Source organism: Mirounga leonina, unplaced genomic scaffold (assembly GCF_011800145.1).
Source record: "Mirounga leonina isolate KUSES-001 unplaced genomic scaffold, KU_Mleo_1.0 Mir_364, whole genome shotgun sequence".
Lineage (NCBI taxonomy): Eukaryota > Metazoa > Chordata > Mammalia > Carnivora > Phocidae > Mirounga > Mirounga leonina.
Genome location: NW_023270708.1, coordinates 1,156,049 through 1,177,735, shown reverse-complemented (window position 1 = coordinate 1,177,735; position 21,687 = coordinate 1,156,049). Strand labels below are relative to the sequence as shown.

General features: G+C 36.8%; 1 protein-coding gene across 1 annotated transcript in view; it reads right to left on the bottom strand.

The window, feature by feature from the left end:
• Positions 1-21,687, bottom strand: part of EFCAB13 (EF-hand calcium binding domain 13) — a 257,749-nt gene that overhangs the window by 79,887 nt on the left and 156,175 nt on the right. Inside the window, exons 43-52 of the mRNA XM_035030370.1 lie at positions 20,141-20,194; positions 18,883-18,987; positions 18,309-18,362; positions 17,305-17,409; positions 14,351-14,404; positions 12,208-12,312; positions 11,608-11,661; positions 2,378-2,482; positions 1,772-1,825; positions 444-548 (exon numbers count right to left, since the gene is read on the bottom strand). Of these exons, the coding sequence (XP_034886261.1) occupies positions 444-548; positions 1,772-1,825; positions 2,378-2,482; positions 11,608-11,661; positions 12,208-12,312; positions 14,351-14,404; positions 17,305-17,409; positions 18,309-18,362; positions 18,883-18,987; positions 20,141-20,194 (795 nt within the window). The remainder of the gene's footprint in view (positions 1-443; positions 549-1,771; positions 1,826-2,377; positions 2,483-11,607; positions 11,662-12,207; positions 12,313-14,350; positions 14,405-17,304; positions 17,410-18,308; positions 18,363-18,882; positions 18,988-20,140; positions 20,195-21,687) is intronic.

Genomic DNA, 21,687 nt, shown 5'->3' with positions numbered 1-21,687 from the left:
ACCCAGGTGCCCTCAAGTATGTTTTTAAATAAAAATTTAGTTTACCTTAAATAATACATGCTCTGTTCTTAAATTGGAAGTGGTTAATCCCGGGGCGCCTGGGTGGCTCAGTCGTTGAGCATCTGCCTTCAGCTCGGGTCGTGATCCCGGGGTCCTGGGATCGAGCCCCACATCAGGCTCCCTGCTCGGTGGGAGGCCTGCTTCTCCCTCTCCCACTCCCCCTGCTTGTGTTCCCTCTCTCACTGTGTCTCTCTCTGTCAAATAAATAAATAAAATCTTAAAAAAAAAAAGTTAAAAAAAAAAAGAAGTGGTTAATCCCTATCTTTGCAAAATGCTTCTATTTTCTTTTGTATACCCAATATCACTAAGTTATGTGGGTTCTCTGACACCAGCTCATAAATGTAAACTCATCTCTAAGGTTCATTATCATCTACAATCCTCACCATCAGGTGGCAAATATTCTGTCAGACCTTCACGTTCCTTTTCTGTGAGTTCAATTCCCAGGTTTTCTAGAACATTGTCTAGGTTATTGACTTTAACCATTCCTCCTTAAGAAACAAACAGGAAAGAACCATGAAGAAAAAATATTACATGATTTAAAAAGATTAATATATATGTAAATTTTTTATCTCGCATGCATTAATTTAATAAAAAATAAAAACAAACGTACAACTTATTTATAGTAGTTACAGGTGTATAAGGTTAGCTCAGCAATCACCTAAAATGAGATCAAGAACAACTTAGATAAAAATGTTCTGGGGGGGGGCCTGGCTGGCTCAGTCAATAGACTATGTGACTTTTGGTCTCAGGGTCATGAGTTCAAGTTCCACATTGGGCACTGAGCTTACTTAAAAGCACTGAAGTATTACTGGGTGGTGGGAGTGATTATGTGTTTAAAGGTATTATTTGCAGTATTGGGTAATATTCATCTGTTAAAAGAGAGGCCAAAAGAATACCAATGGTAGAATTGTCCCCATGGGGAATTCAGAGAGAATACTGCGCATGTCTGTCCCCAAAACAAAGTCGAGGTATCAGCTGAGAGTGATAGTTCAAGTTTCAGATCATCAATGTTCTGCTCTTGCAATACACAAAAGTGTATTAAAGATTAAAAGGTTATAAAAGTGGGTTCATTTGCTCTAGAGGGAAGAGTGTCATGGACGACACATTCACCACAAAATTCTGCAAGGAATGTTGCTGACTGCCATTATTCCAAGGGCCTGGGATGACAGACCAGCCACCTGCAGGAGACTGTCTCATCAAATAGTAAGCAGCAAAACCTGTAACCTTTCCTCTTTCCCTTCCTACTTCCCCTTCTTATCTCTTCTTCTAAGGACTGATAGGAAGAAGAAGTGAAAAAAGTATCTTGGCCACAATACCATGCTTCTCTTCTACATTTGTTGTTGCTAACTGGTCTTTGGGTAAGAACGTTTTATAGAAAATAACTTGATTCATGCAATAAAATGATATTAAAGACCACTCCAAAATCCTTTGTATTGTTGTTGTTGGGCAAATCCCCAGAAAAACTGCCTATGATGTTCTCTATATTATTTGTTGTATAAATTAGATTTCACATCCATTCAAAAGAGAATGGATTCCTTGCAATGCTATAACATGGGTGATTATGTAAAAGTACTGTGTGATGAATGTAATGAAAGAAAAGATCTAAACATAGGAATGTAGACATGATTCAAAACCTGCTGGTAAAGATGTCTGTGTTGGTATTTGTGTTGATATTTAGCAGACTTTCCTGCTAATCATGGTTCTTAAGTACCTTTTATAGACTTCACACCATCCAGCAATCTGTTCTGATACACCTTTCCAGCAGCTATTAGAAAATAGAAAAGGCACAGTTAATATCTGAAGGAAAAGAACATGGACAGTCACAGAGTTACTGGGCAACTGGGTAATTCCAGTAGGAAAGTTTTTTACTCTTTCCCTGGGAAATCTGTTCCATCTCTCCAACAAATAAAAATTATTTTGGGAAAAAGAAATGGTCTTGGTGACAACAATGTATACAGTGTTCAGCGACCAAGAAGAATGATGGGAAGACTACTGTACAAAAAAAAAAAAATCACTAGTTCTCTGTGTCCCTTTTCCTTTCTTTTTCCTAGTCTCTCAATCCTCTCAGTTTCCTTCCTTTCCCTTCCTATCCTTTAGGCCTCTCAGGAGTGGGAACTGGTAGCATTATTGCAATCTGCATTAGCTCTGATGGCAAAATTCTCAGTGGAAGAGCTTGGTGACTCCTAGATTGAATCTGTATGTCAGTGAAATTACCTTTCTTAAAATCATTTTCAAGAGACAATATTGTAGACCTGCCTACAATGACCCCCAGAACCCAGCTCCCCAGAAAGGCTACCCTGGCACTTATAAGGCTCACCGTCAATTGGTACAGTTTGTTTCAGCTTCACAAAGTCTTTCTCAGTGAGCTCGATCCCCATGTTTCCCAGAACTTCTAGCAGATCATTGGCATCAATCTTTTTTCCTTTCAAAAGACAGGAACATCAGTGCTTGGCAATTTGGAATCTAATGATTCCAAATAATGACAAATATTATGACAAATAATGACAAAATTATCACCTTCAACTTGGAAGTAGTGAATAGGTAAAATGAGACACATACAACTACACAGAATTACAGGGAAACCACAAACAGAACACAGGTCCTAATGTCATAAAAGGAACACTCTGGGGGCCCCTGGGTGGCTCAGTTGGTTAAGTTTCTGCCTTTGGTTCAGGTCATGATCTCAGGGCTCTGGAGTCAAGCCCTGCATCTGGTCTCTCCGCTCAGCGGGAAGTCTGCTTCTCCCTCTCCCCCTTCCACTCCCCCTGCTTGTATTCTCTCTCACTCTCGTTCTCAAAAAAAAAAAAAAAAAAAAAGGAATACTCTTTCAGCATTGGATTTGTGTGCATCTAATGCAGTCGAGGTAAGTCTGCTTTTAATTGGCCAGCAAATTAGAATAATGGAAATAATAGAAATTTATAATTCTGACAGGGGAACTTAGAATTGTGGGAAGATTCTAAATTATATGATTTCTCTCTTTATATATGCTATCAAGGTATGAGGTTAATTGAATATTGGTGAGATAAATGATATTGCCTAATTAAAAATATTTCTGCCAAATTTCTTATCAAAATACAGTTTTAATTGTATTTTAAAAGTTCAAATTGTGCAAATAAATACAGTATAGGACTCTGAAAATAAATATTTGATGAAATATAATATAAAAGCAAAATAGAAGAGTTTGGTAAGGTAAAAAGATATTTTTAAGTTAGTACAATTTTATGTTTCTATTTTAATTCCAGTTAGTTAGCATATACTGTAATATTAGACTCTGTGGTACAAATATAGTGATTCAACACTTCCATACCACACCTGGTGCTCATCACAACAAGTGCACTCCTTAATCCCCATCCCTATTTTATCTATCCCCCTGCCCACCTCCCTTCTGGTAACCATCAGTGTGTTCTCTATAGTTAAGAGTCTGTTTCTTGGTTTGCCTCTCTGTTTGTTTGTTTTTTTTTTTCCATTTTTTTAATAAGATAGTACAATTTTACAGTAACTTGCCACTCACCAGGAAAAGCATTCAGCGCATCTATTAATTTTTTCATTTTAACCTTCCCATTATCTCTTAAGAAACACATGTAAATCAAACACAGATATAACACTGACACTCGTTAGCAATATGAAGTTTTGGTTGTGATCTCTCCTCTTTCATTCATGATTTTGTTGATTTGGGTCCTTTCTCTTTTCTTTTTGATAAGTCTGGCCAGGGGTTTATCAATCTTGTTAATTCTTTCAAAGAACCAGCTCCTAGTTTTGTTGATCTGTTCTACTGTTCTTTTGGTTTCTATTTCATTGATTTCTGCTCTGATCTTTATTATTTCTCTCTTCCTGCTGGGTTTAGGCTTTATTTGCTGTTCTTTCTCCAGCTCCTTTAGCTGTAGGGTTAGGTTGTATATTTGAGACCTTTCTTGTTTCTTGAGAAAGGCTTGTATTGCTATATACTTTCCTCTTAGGACTGCCTTTGCTGCATCCCAAAGATTCTGAACAGTTGGGTTTTCATTTTCATTGGTTTCCATGAATTTTTTTAATTCTTCTTTAATTGCCTGGTTGACCCATTCATTCTTTTGTAGGATGGTCTCTAGGCTCCATGTATTTGAGTTCTTTCCAACTTTCCTCTTGTGATTGAGTTCTAGTTTCAAAGCATTGTGGTCTGAACATATGCAGGGAATGATCCCAATCTTTTGTACTGGTTGAGACCTAATTTGTGACCTAGGATGTGATCTATTCTGGAGAATGTTCCATGGGCACTAGAGAAGAATGTGTATTCTGTTGCTTTGGGATGGAATGTTCTGAATATGTCTGTGAAGTCCATTTGGTCCAGTGTGTCATTTAAAGTCTTTATTTCCTTATTGATCTTTTGCTTAGATGATCTGTCCATTTCAGTGAGGGGGTTGTTAAAGTCCCCCACTATTATTGTATCGTTGTCAATGTGTTTCTTTGCTTTTGTTATTGATTGGCTTATATAACTGGCTGCTCCCATGTTAGGGGCATAGATATTTACAATTGTTAGATTTTCTTGTTGGATGGTCCCTTTAAGTAGGATATAGTGTCCTTCCTCACCTCTTATTATAGTCTTTGGTTTAAAATCTAATTTGTCTGATATAAGGATTGCCACCCCAACTTTCTTTTGGTGTCCATTAGCATGGTAAATGGTTTTCCACCCCTTCACTTTCAATCTGGGGGTGTCTTTGGGTCTAAAATGAGTCTCTTGCAGACAGCATATCGATGGGTCTTGTTTTTTTTTATATAATCTGATACTCTGTGTCTCTTGATTGGGGCATTTAGCCCATTTACATTCAGGGTAACTATTGAAAGAGATGAATTTAGTGCCATTGTATTGCCTGTAAGGTGACTGTTACTGTATATTGTCTGTGTTCCTTTTTGGTCTATGTTACTTTTAGGCTTTCTCTTTGCTTAGAGGACCTCTTTCAATATTTCTTGTAGGGCTGGTTTTATGTTTGCAAATTCCTTTAGTTTTTGTTTGTCCTGGAAGCTTTTTATCTTTCCTTCTATTTTCAATGACAGCCTAGCTGAATATAAAATTCTTGGCTGCATATTTTTCTCATTTAGTGCTCTGAAAACATCATGCCAGTCCTTTCTGGCCTGCCAGGTCTCTGTTGATAGGCCTGTTGCCAGTCTAATGTTTCTACCATTGTAGGTTACAGATCTCTTCTCCCGAACTGCTTTCAGGATTTTCTCTTTGTCTCTGAGACTCGTAAGTTTTACTATTAGATGTTGGGGTGTTGACCTATTTTTATTGATCTTGAGGGGGGGTTCTCTGTGCCTCCTGGATTTTGATGCCTGTTTCCTTCCCCAAATTAGGGAAGTTCTCTGCTATAATTTGCTCCAATATACCTTCTGCCCCCCTCTCTCTTTCTTCTTCTTCTGGGATCCCAATTATTCTAATATTGTTTCGTCTTATGGTATCACTTATCTCTCGAATTCTGCCCTTGTGATCCAGTAGTTGTTTCTCTCTCTTTTTCTCAGCTTCTTTACTTTCCATCATTTGGTCTTCTATATCACTGATTCTCTCTTCTGCCTCATTTATCCTAGCAGTTAGAGCCTCCATTTTTGATTGCACCTCATTAATAGCCTTTTTGATTTTGACTTGGTGAGATTTTAGTTCTTTTATTTCTCCAGAAGGGGTTTCTCTAATATCTTCCATGCTTTTCTCAAGCCCAGCTAGTATCTTTAAAATCGTCATTCTGAACTCTAGTTCCGACATCTTACTAATATCTGTATTGATTAGGTCCCTGGCAGTCGGTACTGCCTCTTGTTCTTTCTTTTGAGGTGATTTTTTCCATCTTCTCACTTTGTCCAGAGGAGAATGGATGAATGAGAGAATAAAATGCTAACAGGGTAAAAACAACCCCAGAAAAATATACACTAAGCAAATCAGAAGAGACCTGAAACTGGGGGAAAAGAAAGGGAAAGAAAGAAAAAAGAAAAAAAAGAAAAAGATAAAGATAAAAAAAAAAGAATATGAACAAATATGATCAGGCTGGTGCATAGATCAGTGCCACACAGTAGATTTTGGGCGTATTTTGGTCTGTTAGAAGAAACTACCTTCCAAAATTTTAAAGAAAGAAAAGTTTATATATGTATAAAAATAAGGGTAAATATGATGCAGGGATGGAATATGAGTGTAAAGATGAAAATTATAAAAGATTTTATAAAAGGAATTTATAAGATAGGAAGTTGGTTGAAAAAAGAAAGAAGAGAAATTTAAAAAAAAAAAAAAAGGGAGAGAATGTGATCAGGCAGGAGATTAGAACCAAGCCATACACTAGAGATTTAGGGTATATTTTGGTCTGTTAGAAGAAACTGTATCCCAAAATTTTAAAGAGAGAACAACTTATATATATACCAACAATAAGGTTAACTACCAAGAAGGGATAGTCAATGACTCTAAAAATGAAAAAAAAAAAAATTTTTTTTTAAAAAGGAATTGATAAGATGTTGGTTGAAAAAGTGAAAAGAAAAATTTGAAGAAAAAAAAGAAAATTAAAAAAATTAACTTTGAAAGACTAAAGAATCAGGGGGAAAAAAGCCATTAATTGTATGTGCTGTATTTCCCTAATGCTGGCGTTGTCATTGATCAGTAAACTTGGTCTTGGCTGGCTGTTCTTGCTGATCTTCTGGGCGAGGGGCCTGTTGCCATGGTTCCCAAACTTCTTTGCCTGAGGCAGAATTGCCCCACCCTTGCCCTCTGGGCTAAGTAATCTGCTCAGGTTTGCTCTCCGCAGCTTTTGTTCCCTGCAAGCTTTCCGTACAGCTTTGGGCCTCCCAGCTCCGCCCCGGAGGAGCTGAGAACTCAGGGCTCCACTCCTCAGCCCCCAGAGAAAAGCAGTCACTCCCGTCTCCCCGGTCTCCAGCCACACTCCGTGCTCACCCAGCCTGTGAGCGAGCGTTTCTATCTCTGGCACACGACCCCGTGTGCAGTCTCCAGACCCAGCAGATCCCTGTGGTGCGCTCCTGCACTGCTCCTCCTGGGGGAGGAAGGGGAATCTCCCCAGATCTGCCTGATCTGCACTTGTTGGGGCCCTGCTGGAAGAGCAGTGGCTCAACTATGCCGCGGATCATGGTTTATGGCAACCCCGAGCTGAGAGCCCACGCCTCGGCTCCATCTCTGCAGCCGGCTTCCCTGCTCTGATACCTGGGAGCTCTGCTGCACTCAGGCACCCCCGGTCTTCCTGTGACCCCGAGGGTCCTGAGAAACCCTGTCCCATCAAGGGTTCCACCCCCCGCTTAGCCACTGAAGCGACGTCCCTCAGTGGAGCAGACCTGTAAAAGTTCCGATTTTGTGCTCCGCTGCTCTATTACTTGTCGGGAGCCAGCTGATGGAGGCTCCTTCACCCCATGGTCTTTCTTCCTGAATATCACCTCGAATTCACTTCTCCGCACGTCCCACCTTCTAGAAAGTGGTCGTTTTTCTGTTCAGAAAGTTGCTGTTATTCCTTTTTTCGATCTTCTGTTGAGTTCATAGGTGTTCAGAATGGTTTGATCCCTATCTAGCTGAATTCCAGGGACCAGAAGAAATTTAGGTCTCCTTCTCCTCTGCCATCTTGCTGGGAATCTCCCTTATTTATTTATTTATTTATAAAGATTTTATTTATTTATTTGAGAGAGAGAATGAGATAGAGAGAACATGAGGGGGGGGGAGGATCAGAGGGAGAAGCAGGCCCCCTGCTGAGCAGGGAGCCCAATGTGGGACTCGATCCCAGGACTCCAGGACCATAACCTGAGCCGAAGGCAGTCGCTTAACCAACTGAGCCACCCAGGCGCCCCTCTCCCTCATTTATTTTAAATATTATTATTCTACTATAATGTTATGCCATCATATACTGATCCATTCTCCCATAGATAACATTTAGGTTGTACCCAATTTTTTGTCATTACAAAAAACATTGCAACATACATTCTTGTGACTGTCTGTTGACAAGGGTAAGAATCTGAATAATATATACAGGAGTGGAATAGCTAGAGTGGAATACATACATTTTTAATTTCTTGAGATTTTATCCAGTTACTTTCCAAAGTGCTACTATTAATATTAATATTAGCAGTGCACAAGAATCTCCATTGCTCCATATCATTGCCAGAACTTAGTGTGGCTTGACTGTAACAATTTTGGTGAACCTGAGATCCGTGAACTAGTATTCTACTGTTGTTTTAACTTAGACTTCCATATTTATGTGTGTAATGAAGTACTTTTTATAAGTGATTGGCCCCACAGAGATCTCCTCTTTTGTCAAATGTCTGATCTCATATTTGTCTACTTCAGTAGTAGTTGTTTGGCTTGTTCTTATGGATTTTGGCCTTTCTAATGAGTGTGTAGTGGTATCTCATTGTGGTTTAATTTGTACTTCTCTAATGACATATGATGTAGAGCATCTTTTCATATGTTTAATTGCCATCTGTGTATCTTCTTTGGTGAGGTTGTTATTCAGCCATAAAAAAAGAATGAAATCTTGCCATTTGCAACGACATGGATGGAGCTAGAGAGTATAATGCTAAGTGAAATCTGTCAGTCAGAGAAAATCTTTGGCCTTTTCTTAAATCAAGTGTATTCAGCCATGTCCAGTCTACTAATAAGCCCATCAAAGGCATTCTTCATTTCTGTTATGGTGTTTTTGATCACTAGCATTTCTTTTTGGTTCTTTCTTAGGATTTCCACCTCTCTACTTACATTGTGCATCTGTTCTTGCCTGCTATCTACTTTATCCACCAGAGAGCCCTTAGCATATTAATCATAATTGTTTTGAATTCTGACATCCCTGCCAAATTTGAATCTGGTTTTTTTTTTTTAAGATTTTATTTATTTATTTGACCGAGAGAGACACAGTGAGAGAGGGAACACAAGCAGGGAGAGCGGGAGAGGGAGAAGCAGGCTTCCCGCTGAGCAGGGAGCCCGATGCGGGCCTCAATCCCAGGACTCTGGGATCATGACCAGAGCTGAAGGCAGACGCTTAATGACTGAGTCACCCAGGTGCCCCTTGAATCTGGTTCTAATGCATGCTGTCTCTTCCAATTGTGTTATTTGCCTTTTACAATGCTTGTGATTTTTTTCCTGATAGCTTGGCATAATGGAATGGGTAAAAATAACTGCTATAAGCCGGACTTTAGTGATCTGGTGGTAAGGTGTACAGGGAAGGGAAGCATACTATAATCCTATGATTAAGTCTCAATCTTTTTGTGACCCTTTGGGTCTGGATTGTGAACATCACCTGTGCTGCGGCTAGAATGTGCTTAAGTTGGGTGTTTTCCTTCCCCCAGGTCAGCTAGGCTCTGATAAAACCTCAGCAGTTTAGGCTATGGTTAAATAGTTTCTCCTTTTGGCAGCCTTTTTATGAAGAACAGAATGCTCTTGTGCATTTCAAAATGGTAACTTTTCCTCTCCCCCTGCCAGAAGCTTCTTGAGGAGATTCTTCTCCAATATTCACTGTGAGAACCTGGTTGAGCTCCTAGCGGTAAAACCCACAAAGGCGTGGACACTTCCTCTATGACCCAGTTCTCTTGGAGTTTTTGTCTCTTAGACTTGTCCACACTGAGTCTCTAGCAATTCATCAATTACAGTTTAGGTTTTCCTGCCCTGCCACTGGTTCCCAGAGAGGTTTATGCTCACAGTTTCCCTGTGACCTCATTTCTCATATGGATCTAAGAAGAGTTGTTGATTTTTAAATTTGTTTGGCTTTTTGCTTACTGTTAGGACAGAGTGGCTTACCATTTCATCTAAGTTACCAAACTTATTGATATGTACTTATTCATATTATACCCTTATTACCCTGTTAAAGCCAGGTATCCTTTCCTGCTACTTTTAATATATATATATATAATATATATATTATATATACATATATATGTAGTAAAATATGAATAACATACATTTACCATTTTAACATTTTTCTGTGTACAGGTAAGTAGACCTATGTATACGCACCTTGTTTTGTAACTATCACCACTATCTATCCCCAGAATTTTCTGTCTTCCCAAATCAGTCTTCCAGCCTCCAGAACTGTGAGAAATGACTGTCTGTTGTTTATAAGCCATCTAGTCTTTGGCAGTTTGTTAAAGCAGCCTGAATGAACTAAGACATATACCTAGAAGTGGAATTGCTGAATCATATAGAAATTTTATTTTTAAGCTTTTGAGGAGCCACCATACTGGTTTTCATAGTGGTTATACCATTTCATATGCCCACTGCCAGTGCACAAGGCTTCCAATTTCTCCACATTCTCACCAACACTTGTCATATTTTGTTCCTTTTTTAAAAGCAGCCATGTTATGGGGTGTGAGGTGGCATTTCACTGTAGTCCAATATAAGTCTAATTGTTACTCGTTTGTAGGTAGTCAGAATGCACCCTGGTTGTTCTTAGGGGTTTTTGTTTTGTTTTGTTTTGGCATTCTGTGATTTCCTTATGATACGATTAAGCAGAGATCTCTTAAGTATCATTTTAGGATTCATTACGTGTCCTGTATTTTAGGATCCATGTCTTTCAACAATCACAAAAAATTACCAACTATTATATTTTCAAATTAGCATTTTCCTTCTTTCTCTCTGTTAGCTCTTTGTACTATTGCTGGATAAATTGGCACATTTCTCACTCTGACCCTCATGTCTCCTACTCCTCCTTCCTATTTGTAATCTTTGTATCTCTATGCTGGAATCTTGGGCAATTTTTTCAGAGTTCTATTCTAGTTATCTAATTAATTCTTTGGTTACATTTAATGAAACCATTATGTTTTTAATTTTCCAGGCTAGACTTTTCATTTATGGAAATCTTATTTTGACTTCTTTCAAATCCACTTTTTCCTGTGGTAGTTTCTATTTCTTTTAAAATTATTGTGATTTTTCTTTTATGAATTTAATCATTTAAAGCATACTTATTTTATAGTCTATCTAAAATGTTTGTATTATGGGATGTCTTCCAGGTTCAGTCTTTTTATTGTATATATTGGTATTAATTGGAGATAGATTTTTTTCATATCTTTTGTAATTTTCTGTTTCAAGTTCATTTTAAGAAAGGTTTTATGGAGAAAATCTCACTGACCATGATATGAGGGTGTATTTCTTAAACACTAGAGTTACTATAATGCTGGTGCTTTTTGTTAATTTTTTGTGAGTTTCTGGGTCATGCAGAGAGTGCAAATATGAACTGGAACCAATGTGAGCATAGGCCCATTGTCATGAATTTTCAAAGAAGACATTTCTTTATGATCTTAAGAGTCCATGACTACACAGATAAACTTCCTTTTATCTACTTGTGCTGATTAGACATTTTTCTAGTTTGCCATTTCATTAAGGGTGAAGTTATTCAAAGTCCTACTTTTATGTGGGTTTTCACTTCCATCTTAAGGTTAAAGAATGGTACAGGAGGCCATTTGGTAAAATATATACAGAAAAGATCTTTGGAAAAAATATGAATATGGTTTTACACACACACACATACACGGTGGCAGGATTCTAAATTAAGTGTGCAAAAGTCTCTTCATCTACCTTTCAGCTTCAGATTCATCTCCTTTTTCATTATACTTATCACTCACCTTTAAGGGTTTTCACACCATCCTTCAACCTATTTTGGTACACCTTTCCAACAGCTGTAAGGAAGACACCAATCAGACCACATCAATGAGAGATTAAATTAGGCATTACCAAAGCCTTAATTTTAGAAGACAGACATCATAATTTACCCCAGAAAAGGCCTAATTTAATTTTAAATAACCAGAAAACAGTAACAAGTAGAGAAAATTCTGGCTCCTGAGGGAGTCACTGCTGGAGCTCTACTATGCTGAAACACACACATCTTAATTCCCTATGTCTTCCTTTCCTTTCTCCATTTTCCCTCCTAGTATTTTCTCATTCTTTTTACTTTCCCATATGTCCCTGTTCACTCTTGAGGATGCCTTCTGACTGGAATCAGAAGTTAGAATAGGCGCTTCCTTAACTTAATACCAGGTTAGTGCTGAAGGGGCCAATGATACTATAAATAAAGTGGCACAGCTGGGATTACTTCTTAAGACAGAACTGCATGATTCCTTCTAATTCTCTTTCTCTTTATCAAATGGAGATAACTCTGGAAGTTCTCAAAAAATAAACACACCTCTAAGTTCCTTAAAGGCTACATTGTTATTTTAAATGCTCACCATCAACTGGCAGATACTTCTTTAGTTCCAAGCACTCCTTCTCTGTGAGCTCTATCCCAGTTTTTTCCAGAATACTTTCAATATCGCTGACATTAACTTCTCCTCCTTCAAAGAAAGAAATGAAAGTACATGGAAAATTTAAATATGACCTAAATATGAAATATGAATATCCAAATTATGAAAAAAAGAAATCATTTGTCTATTTGGTAGATCATTCAACAGCTATGAACAAAGTAGCAAGAGACCTTTGCTCCATCAGCTATCATGGAAACAGAATTGTTCCCTTAACTCAAAAAATTCAGTATCTATAATTACAGAGTAAAGAAATTTAAACAAGATATAAGTGGCTTGGGGGATTTCAAGTTATTTAAAATATCACAGATATTATTTAAAATTCAGTGTCTCTGTTATTCCCTTAATTATGAGTGTTGTATCTGATTTTACTTCACTACTTAATATGTTAATCCAGTGTAATGTGCATTTGCTTTTGAGAACATTTAATTCTATTACAGAAGCTAAGTAAGTACATTAGTTCAAGTTTGTAGTGTATAAAACATGGGCTAAATCTTTAAGATGTTTGCAGTACAGATGAGTAGTTTTTAAGTAAAGGATACAGAAGTTACAAAGGAATGGAAGGACTGAGTAATACCTAATGTTCATGAGGCATTAAATATACATGAAGAACCTGTTCACTAAATATATCTGTTAGACTAAATATATAAGAAGCTCTAAGTATTTATTTTTAAAGATTTTATTTATTTATTTGTCAGAGAGAGACAGAGCACAAGCAGGGAGAGAGGCAGGCAGAGGGAGAAGCAGGCTCCCCGCTGAGCAAGGAGCCCAATGAGGAACTCAATCCCAGGACCCTGGGATCATGACCTGAGCCAAAGGCAGATGCTTAACCAACTGAGCCACCCAGGCGTCCCAAAGCTCTAAATATTTATGATACTCTAAAATTGCTTGAGACACTAAAAGAAGCACTAAATATTCAAGATATGGTAAATATTGATGAGACTCATTATTCAAATGACTTTAATTTGGCAACTTATTGGTGACACCCATTTAGGTCTTATGTGTCCTCTGCTCAAGGAACCCAAAACCTATGGCTCTTCAATGGCCTTAATAGCAAGCTACAACTATTAGCTAGAAGTACTTGTCCCTGTGTCTTTCTGTATCACTGGCTAGAGCACTTTCCATATGTGGGCCCATCTGCTTGAACCTCAACCCTGGTTCTTGTCACCACATCATCAGCAGAGAAAACTAATGCTGTTGAACAGAGAGAGACACAAAACTTACTATGCACCTTGTGTATCTTAGATTCAGGTAGTATGGTCCTTCCATTCACCATACCCTAAATTTGTTAATTTATTCTGAATTCCCCCTCACTACTTGCTGTGTGTTTTAAATGATTTAATAAACTGTGTGATTCAAACATTATAACTGGGTCCTTGAACCTTTCTGTCCTGTGAACTCTGGGCTAGCTTGCCTGGTAGTATACTTTGAGGCTATAATTGCAGCAAGTGTCCCTTCATGATACTCAGATTATGCATATTGAAGTATTGTTTGGAATAAATCCCAGAGAATAAAGAATTTTCTATCAAGGCATTGCACTGAAGTATATAGTGTAAATAATCTAAGGTTAAAATTGCATATAATTTATCATGTAAACAAGGACTACTCAGAGTAAAAGAGGGTGTTAAAAGTAATTAGTTAAAATTAACCTACCTCAGTGGTAAGCCATAACTGTCTAGAGAAAACTAGGATGTAAGATCATTCTAAAGTTAAACTCTAGGCTATGAGTCAGCAAACTTTTCTCTAAAACAAGCTAGTGAACAATCAAAAATATTTTAGGTCTTGTAGGACATATGATCTCTGTCACAACTACTCAGCTCCATCATTGTACTGTAAAAGCAGCCATAAAGAATACATAAACTAATGGGGGTGGATGTGTTCCAATGAAACTGTTTACAAGACCAGAAGCAAATTTGGCCCAAGGGTCAAAGATTGCCAATCCATATTCTAAACAATTTAATAGAAATACTTCCCCAGTAAAATGGTAAAATGTCAGAGTAAAAAGGCAGTGATGTTAAATAGAATTTAATGTAAGAATTAGGATTTAGATTCACAGTAACTATTTACTAACCTGTAACATTGGTCACTGCATCCATCAATGTGCTGAGCTCAACCTTCCCATTAGCTACAAGGAAAGCCAAAGTAAAGTAATAATGCTAAAGAGTTATATATAAAACAGACAAAAAATATGGTAAATTGGGAAATAAGAGATTTCATTAGCTCCACTGCTTTATCTGACTCAACTATAAGGATATAAGCCCTAGATATGAAGACTTAACTCCATATTAGTTAAGGGAGAGTCTTTGTCACTTGGACAAAATGGACTCTTGAATGTGCCTCTTGAATTTGAAGGCTGTTCTCTTTATCTTATTGGCAGGGTGAAAGGTCCCAATGACTTATCTGGCTGCGTAGCAACTTCTCAGCTTTGGTTCAGCCACATTGTCAGACAAGTTTGTGGGGACCACCTTTCTTATCTTCCTACATTTTCCTAACTTATCTTTCTTTAGTTTCTTTGTCTATCACAACTATCTTGGGCTTTCTCATCACATAAATTAGTGATCTGTTTCTTCTATTAACATTATACATACTTGTTTATAAAAATAGGTATGTATTTCTCTTTAACACTAAAAGAAGGGTAGATATTTCGGATAGTCCCCAAACTGAAAGGACTTCTGGTAACATAATAACTAGTTACAAAGGGGACTCAGCAGTTCACTGAAAGCTAATGGGTTAATAAAAATTCTATGTGATTAGTCAAATATACAGACTTATTCTCCTATGTCCTAAGACTTCATGAAGTCTTTGTGTAGCACTATTAATTATATTAAAAAAAAGGTAATGAGTCATAAAAAGGAAATCAACTGAAGAATAATATTATGCCTTATTGGGAATAAATTGGAATTAGGATGGTTCTGAGGACGAATTTTAAGAGAAGGCCAAGTCTGTATGTGTGTATTAAGTATGAACAAGTATCCTCTTGTATACTATTGAAATTGACCAGGATGTTGCTGGTCATTTCAAAATGAGTATATTTTCTGTCAAGACTTCGTTGGAAAGCAGAAAACTGTATGAGTGATGACTAGGAAATAGCCTTTCTGCTTTGATAACATTTATACTAATGATCTGGAGCCCTCTGGTTATGTTCTGCTCAACTGAAATGTTAGAGGTCTAGCATATATTTGAGATTCCTCTTACAGACTTTCTGCCTTTGCATTACTTGTATTTTTCACTGGTTTTCATTTATTTTGTTTAGTCTCTCTGATTATTCCATTACTCCATTCATTCTTCAATATTTATTGCCTCAAAAATATAAATTGATGTAGGCATGGTTCCTGCCTATGAGAGTATCATGGTTTATAAACAAAGAAGAGTGATATAAAGACACATTTTTTTTACACAATATGGTAAGTATATAAAATATATATGTGTGTATAAGATGAATTTTAAACTGAGAGGAAGGGTAAATAAAGTGACTTCCATGGGTCAGGGAAGCTCTGGAAAAGAAAACTTTGAGATTAGTTTTGTTTTGTTTTTTTTTAAAGATTTTATTTATTTATTTGAGAGAGAGAGAATGAGAGACAGAGAGCACGAGAGGGAAGAGGGCAGAGGGAGAAGCAGACCCCTTGCCAAGCAGGGAGCCTGATGTGGGACTCGATCCCGGGACTCCAGGATCATGACCTGAGCCGAAGGCAGTCGCTTAACCAACTGAGCCACCCAGGCGCCCCTGAGATTAGTTTTATAGACAAGAATTGGCCTGGTGAAATATGCCTAAGTATTTTTGTTGTAAGAGTTGGGGAGTGTGTAGAAAAGGACAGTTAGATATCAAATTAGATGCTATGGTATAAGCATTAGATAATAAATAAGATCCCTACATTTATTGGTTGAAGAAAATTTTATGAAGTTGTCTACTAAATTTCAGGTACCAGATGAGGCACTAAAAAAACTAAAATGTATTTAAGTATAAATTTAACATAATTTCTGCTTTAGAACAACTCAGTCTCTGGGGTGAGAAGGACAAATAAACTCACTATAGTAGAGGAGTTGGGTTGACATAGAGCAGACAATAAAATCAGGAGACCCTCTTGCTAAAATTCATCCATTTATAGCCACTGCTTTGCAACAGGCTGGGGAGCACCCTGTATAAAAACCTTGAACCATGCCTATATCCAATACTATGGTTCAGATGCTTCAGTGTTGGAGGGCAATGTGGAGGCAGGAAATAATACAAGATAAAGCTAAAAGGAAAGCAAGGGTCAGATCATAGATCTATGAAATAGTAGTCCTGATTGGTAGGACTTGGTATCCAATGAGATGTGGCACTAAGAAAAAATGTGGAGTGAAAAATGATGCCAATTTTTAAATTTGTTTTACTAAGAAACATGATGGTGCCCCCAGCTGAGAGAGGGTATGTATAATTAGGAGACGGTTTTTGGTAGATATTTTTAAATATAGTGAATTAAGATATAAGATCTGAGGCTTTGCTGAGTAAGAATGAATTTGGTAGGTAGAATCCAACAGGAATCTGAATCTGGTTTCAACCAACCATGTTTGGGGAGGAATTTGGGCTGCAGATAAACACCTAGAAGTTTTCAGCATGTAATGACAGTTGGAAATATGAGTGTGGATAATACTTTCCACTGAGAATTATAAATTTTAAAATGATTAATGGACTTAGGACACAACTATTTGAGAGATACTAATAATAGGGCAATTAGTCATTTCTTTTCTCCCTTTCTTTCTATTCCCTAACCTATAAAGTTCATTTTGCTCCCCGTAAATTCATTACTGGGTCAGAAAGTAATTATAATAGTTCTGTGTGTGGTGTTTATAATCCAAAAGAAAAGAGGTTAATGATATGGGGCTTATAGAAACGAAGGAAAGAATTTGCACTCACATTAAGACTAGTTTTTTCTCTAAGCTTCTGGAAAAATGCTATTTTGATACCAGGTAAAACTAATGGTAGATATTTTCCTGTACAAGTACAAAAACTCTCCTCTAAGATATAGTAGTACTTGAAACACTAACCAGTAAGTGGCAGATTTTCTGTTACACCTTCAAGTTCCTTTTGTGTGAGCTTGATTCCCAGGTTTTCCAGGACAGTGTCCAGGTTATTCACCTTAACCTTTCCTCCTTAGGAAACATACAGGAATGAAACATGAAAAAAAATGAGTTTAAAATATTAAAAATATATTTTTGCATGTGAATTATTACCTGAATATATATATGCTTTGCCATTACTATAAGAAAGACAAAGGAGAAAATGTACTTATGTGATTATTACTTTTCTGTATGAACTCCCATTTAACATGTCTAAGAGCATTAAATAATCATTAGAAAAATCAGAATTAGTAATTCTTCCTTTAAACCTTGAGTGGAAGTCTGTACTATAAGTAGGTTATGAAGGGATAGGCTACAAGATTTGATTATAACCAATATTAGAGAGAATAGGAATGAGTTTTGATGCTAGGGACCTCATTAATTAATTTATTGATATTATATCATAACAGAGTGAAGATCATAAGATAACTTTAAAAACAAGTAGAATCTTAGCACTTTTTGGGGGGTAAAATTCACATAAAATTAATCATTTTAAAGTAAACACTTCAGTGGCATTTAGTACGTATTCATGATGTTGTACAACTATCACTTCTAGTTCCAAAACATTTTCCTCATCCCCAAAGGAAAGCCCAAAAAAACTAAGTAGTCCCTCTCTACACAGTCCCTGGCAACCACTAATCTACTTCTTGTTTCTATGGGTTTGACAATCTTCCTACATAATAAGCTCTCCTTAACTCCCTGAAAATTTGGTAATCCTTTTCTTTACAATTTGCTGTGCATGATTAATTTTGGGGGTTATGAGTATGAATTCTCTAGAAAGATGTATTGAGACATTACAGTATAAAATATTATGATGATGAGAGTAACTAATCTATACGTACGAAGCTAGACAGGACTTGAAATCTAAATGATAAATGTGAATCTTGAAGATTTCACATGTTTCTGCCTTTCTTGTCAGGCTTTTAACTTACCTTTAAAGGATTTCACATTATCCAACATTCTGCTCTGAAATACGTTTCCAGCAGCTATAGGAAAAGGAACAATTCATGTCAGAAGGGAAATGGTATGAATATTCACTTAATAACTTCAATAAGACAACTATTTATAATTGAGTGAGGAATGTATTCTATCTCATTATTAAATTTAAAAAGAAGTTACAGAAAGGAAAACTGTCTCAGTGTGACAAATATATATATTTTTTGGTAACTAGGAGATTGACAGCTGAGGGAAACCCTATTATGGTGAAACATCACTCAACTTCCTTTTTCCTCTGACTACCCCTTTTATTTCTCTTACTAGCCTTCTGCAGTTTCCTTCCATTTTTTTCTTGGGATTTAGGCTGATGAATTACCTGATATTCTGATGGCAATGCTATGGCTGACACGTTTGGTAAATTGCAGACTCAACCTAAATGACAACACCTTTTCCTAATAATCATTTTCAGTAATTTTCAGAAGGGCCTAAACAGGTAAAATTTTTAAATTGTTCGCACAGGCCACAAAACCAAGTTCCCTAGAAAGTCTCTGTGCCTTCTATGTAGCTCACCATCAATTGGCAGAGTTTCCCGTAGTTTTTTAAGTTCCTCATCTGTGAGCTCGATCCGCATGCTTCCCAGAACTTTCTCCAGGTCACTGACATGAACCTTTTTTCCTTTGACAATACAAGAACATTAATGTCTGAGAATAATCATTTCGTGAAATGGTAAAAAATTCATTCTTGCTATAATGCATCTCCCCCTATTTGAGGAAATGTAAGGGGAAAATGAAACCTGTCTAACTACACAGAATTATGGGGAAATCACAAAATAGAATATAATCCCTTAATATTTACAAAAGGGGGGTCTCTTACTTCTGGGAACAAGTCTGCCCTGCAGAGAACAAATTTATTTTACAATTGGCAAGCAAATTAAGATAACAGATGGAAAATTTATATATTCAGCTATCATTTATTGTATTTATTATCTTGTGATTTGAATGATTTTCTCTTTATGATATAATTGTAAATAATTGTACAATGTACAATATAATGATTCAACAGCTCTATACATTACTCAGTGCTCATCATAACAAGTGTACTCTTAATCCCCTTCACCTCTTTCACCCATTGCCCCCCACTTCCTTTTGGCAACCATCTGTTGGTTCTCTATAGGTAGGAGTCTGTTTTTCTGGTTTGTGTCTTTTTTTTCTTTGTTCATTTGTTTTGTTTCCTAAATCCACATACAAGTGAAATCAAATGGTATTTGTCTTTTTCTGACTGACTTATTTCACTTAGCACTGTATCCTCTAGATCTATTTAAAAGTACTCTCTTATAGAGAGATTGAATGATGTCAGCAAAAGCAGCTGAGCAGGTTGCTCCATGGAACTCTCCCTCCACTGAAACACTAAACGAACAAACAAAAAACTGTCAGAATCAACTTTGTCAGAACTCTGGAAAATAGTCAAAGGTTTACATCAACTAAGTGAAAGCTGAATCAAGAAAAAGGCAACTTACAGTGAGAGAGCTTTGTGGCATTTTAACCCTCCTCCACAAACTATTTTTGATCACACATCCCTCTCAGTAAAACATTTTCTTTCTTTCTTTTTTTAAAGATTTTATTTATTTATTTGAGAAGGAGAGAGAGAGATAGCAAGAGAGCGAACAAGCAGAGGGAGAGGGAGAAGCAGGCTCCCAGCCAGACATGGGGCTCTATCCCAGAACCCGAGGACCATGACCTGAGCTGAAGGCAGACGCTTAACAGACTTAGCCACCCAGGCACCCCCAGTAAAACATTTTCAAGCACAAAAATGGTAATCTCTTATTTACCTGTAAAAAGTTTTATTCCATCCATATGCTTTTTCATTTCAACCTTCCCATGAACTATAAGAAAATGTAAATCAAATACATACATGACATTCACTTGGAAATGCAAACTGGAAACACAGTAGCATTCACTGGCTACTGAATTTTATCTTACCCCTTCCCCAATGAGCACAACTACAAGGAAAATAATCACTCTACTTATTATAAAAGTGCCTGTTTTAACAACTGCTTTGATCCATTGAAACAGCAAAACAAATTCTAAAGTGTGAGATTCAAAGTCACCGTTTTAATAGGTACTTATTTTTAGCTTTAGATATTGGAGAATCAAATATGATTCTGATCAGTCCAAAGAAAACAAAATTTTAAGTCAGAACCTATTATTCACCACTGTTTCAATTGGATTTGTGAAAGTATTTTTTTTCTTTACTGACATCCTAATTACTATTTTGCTTTCATGTCCACTGACTTGGGCAGACCAGTTTACTCTTGATTTACATGATTTATGATTTACTTGAGTAAAATATTCATTTTGAGGTTAATTTCCCAACTCTAATGATTTGCATAATTTGTGTTGTAGATACTCAACTGAATTTTATAAAAATTAATATTTAGAGAGACTTAATGTAGGGGCGCGTGGGTGGCTCAGTCATTAAGTGTCTGCCTTCGGCTCAGGTCATGATCCCAGGGTCCTAGGTCCCTGCTCAGTGGGAAGCCTGCTTCCCCCTCTCCCACTCCTCCTGCTTGTGTTCCCTCTCTCGCTGTCTCTCTCTGTCAAATAAATAAATAAAATCTTAAAAAAAATAGAGACTTAATGTAGAAACATATTAAAGTACAGAATTATCTCACAAATAGATGATTTTGGGGATACATATTTTGTGAAAAATTGTCAATGTTGGTAAGTTGAAAAATTCCTGATTTTTGTCAAATTTTAAGTGATAAATTACAGTATGTAGTGTGTAAAAACCCCTATACCAAGAAAAATTTACAAATGAAGGTCCTAGATAACAAATACTTACTGAAGTATTAGAAGTATGTAGTGACTTATAGTAGAAGCCATTAACACTTATAGGTATACATATAACAAGTATTAGAATAGAGAACAGGAAAAATATACATAAGTTATTTACATGATTGCTAAAACTAGACTAACTAGAATCTTTCTTCTTTTTCTTCTGGATCTGTTGAGGCAGGACATTCCAAAAGTTATTTCTATAGTAAAACCAGCTAGCTAGGTCAGGAAAGCGTGAAAATATGTGTCAGTTTTATGGGGCCGCTGGAAATTCTCAGAAACAAAGATGATAACACCTACTAGGTGTAAAACTCACTATTTGAGTATATGCTTCCTTGGGTCACATTTCCACTAAATCTTGCCCTCTCCAGTAAATTCACATCTCCATCCTGACAGACACATTTTGAGAAAAGCTTTGCCCTAAATGGGAAGTTCAAGGTCTATCTGTCCCCAGTGATATAACTAGGGCTCTACGCTTGAGTCTTAATCTTTCAGAAAACTTCATTTTAAGCTCAATCCTGATGATAACTCCCAGGTGACC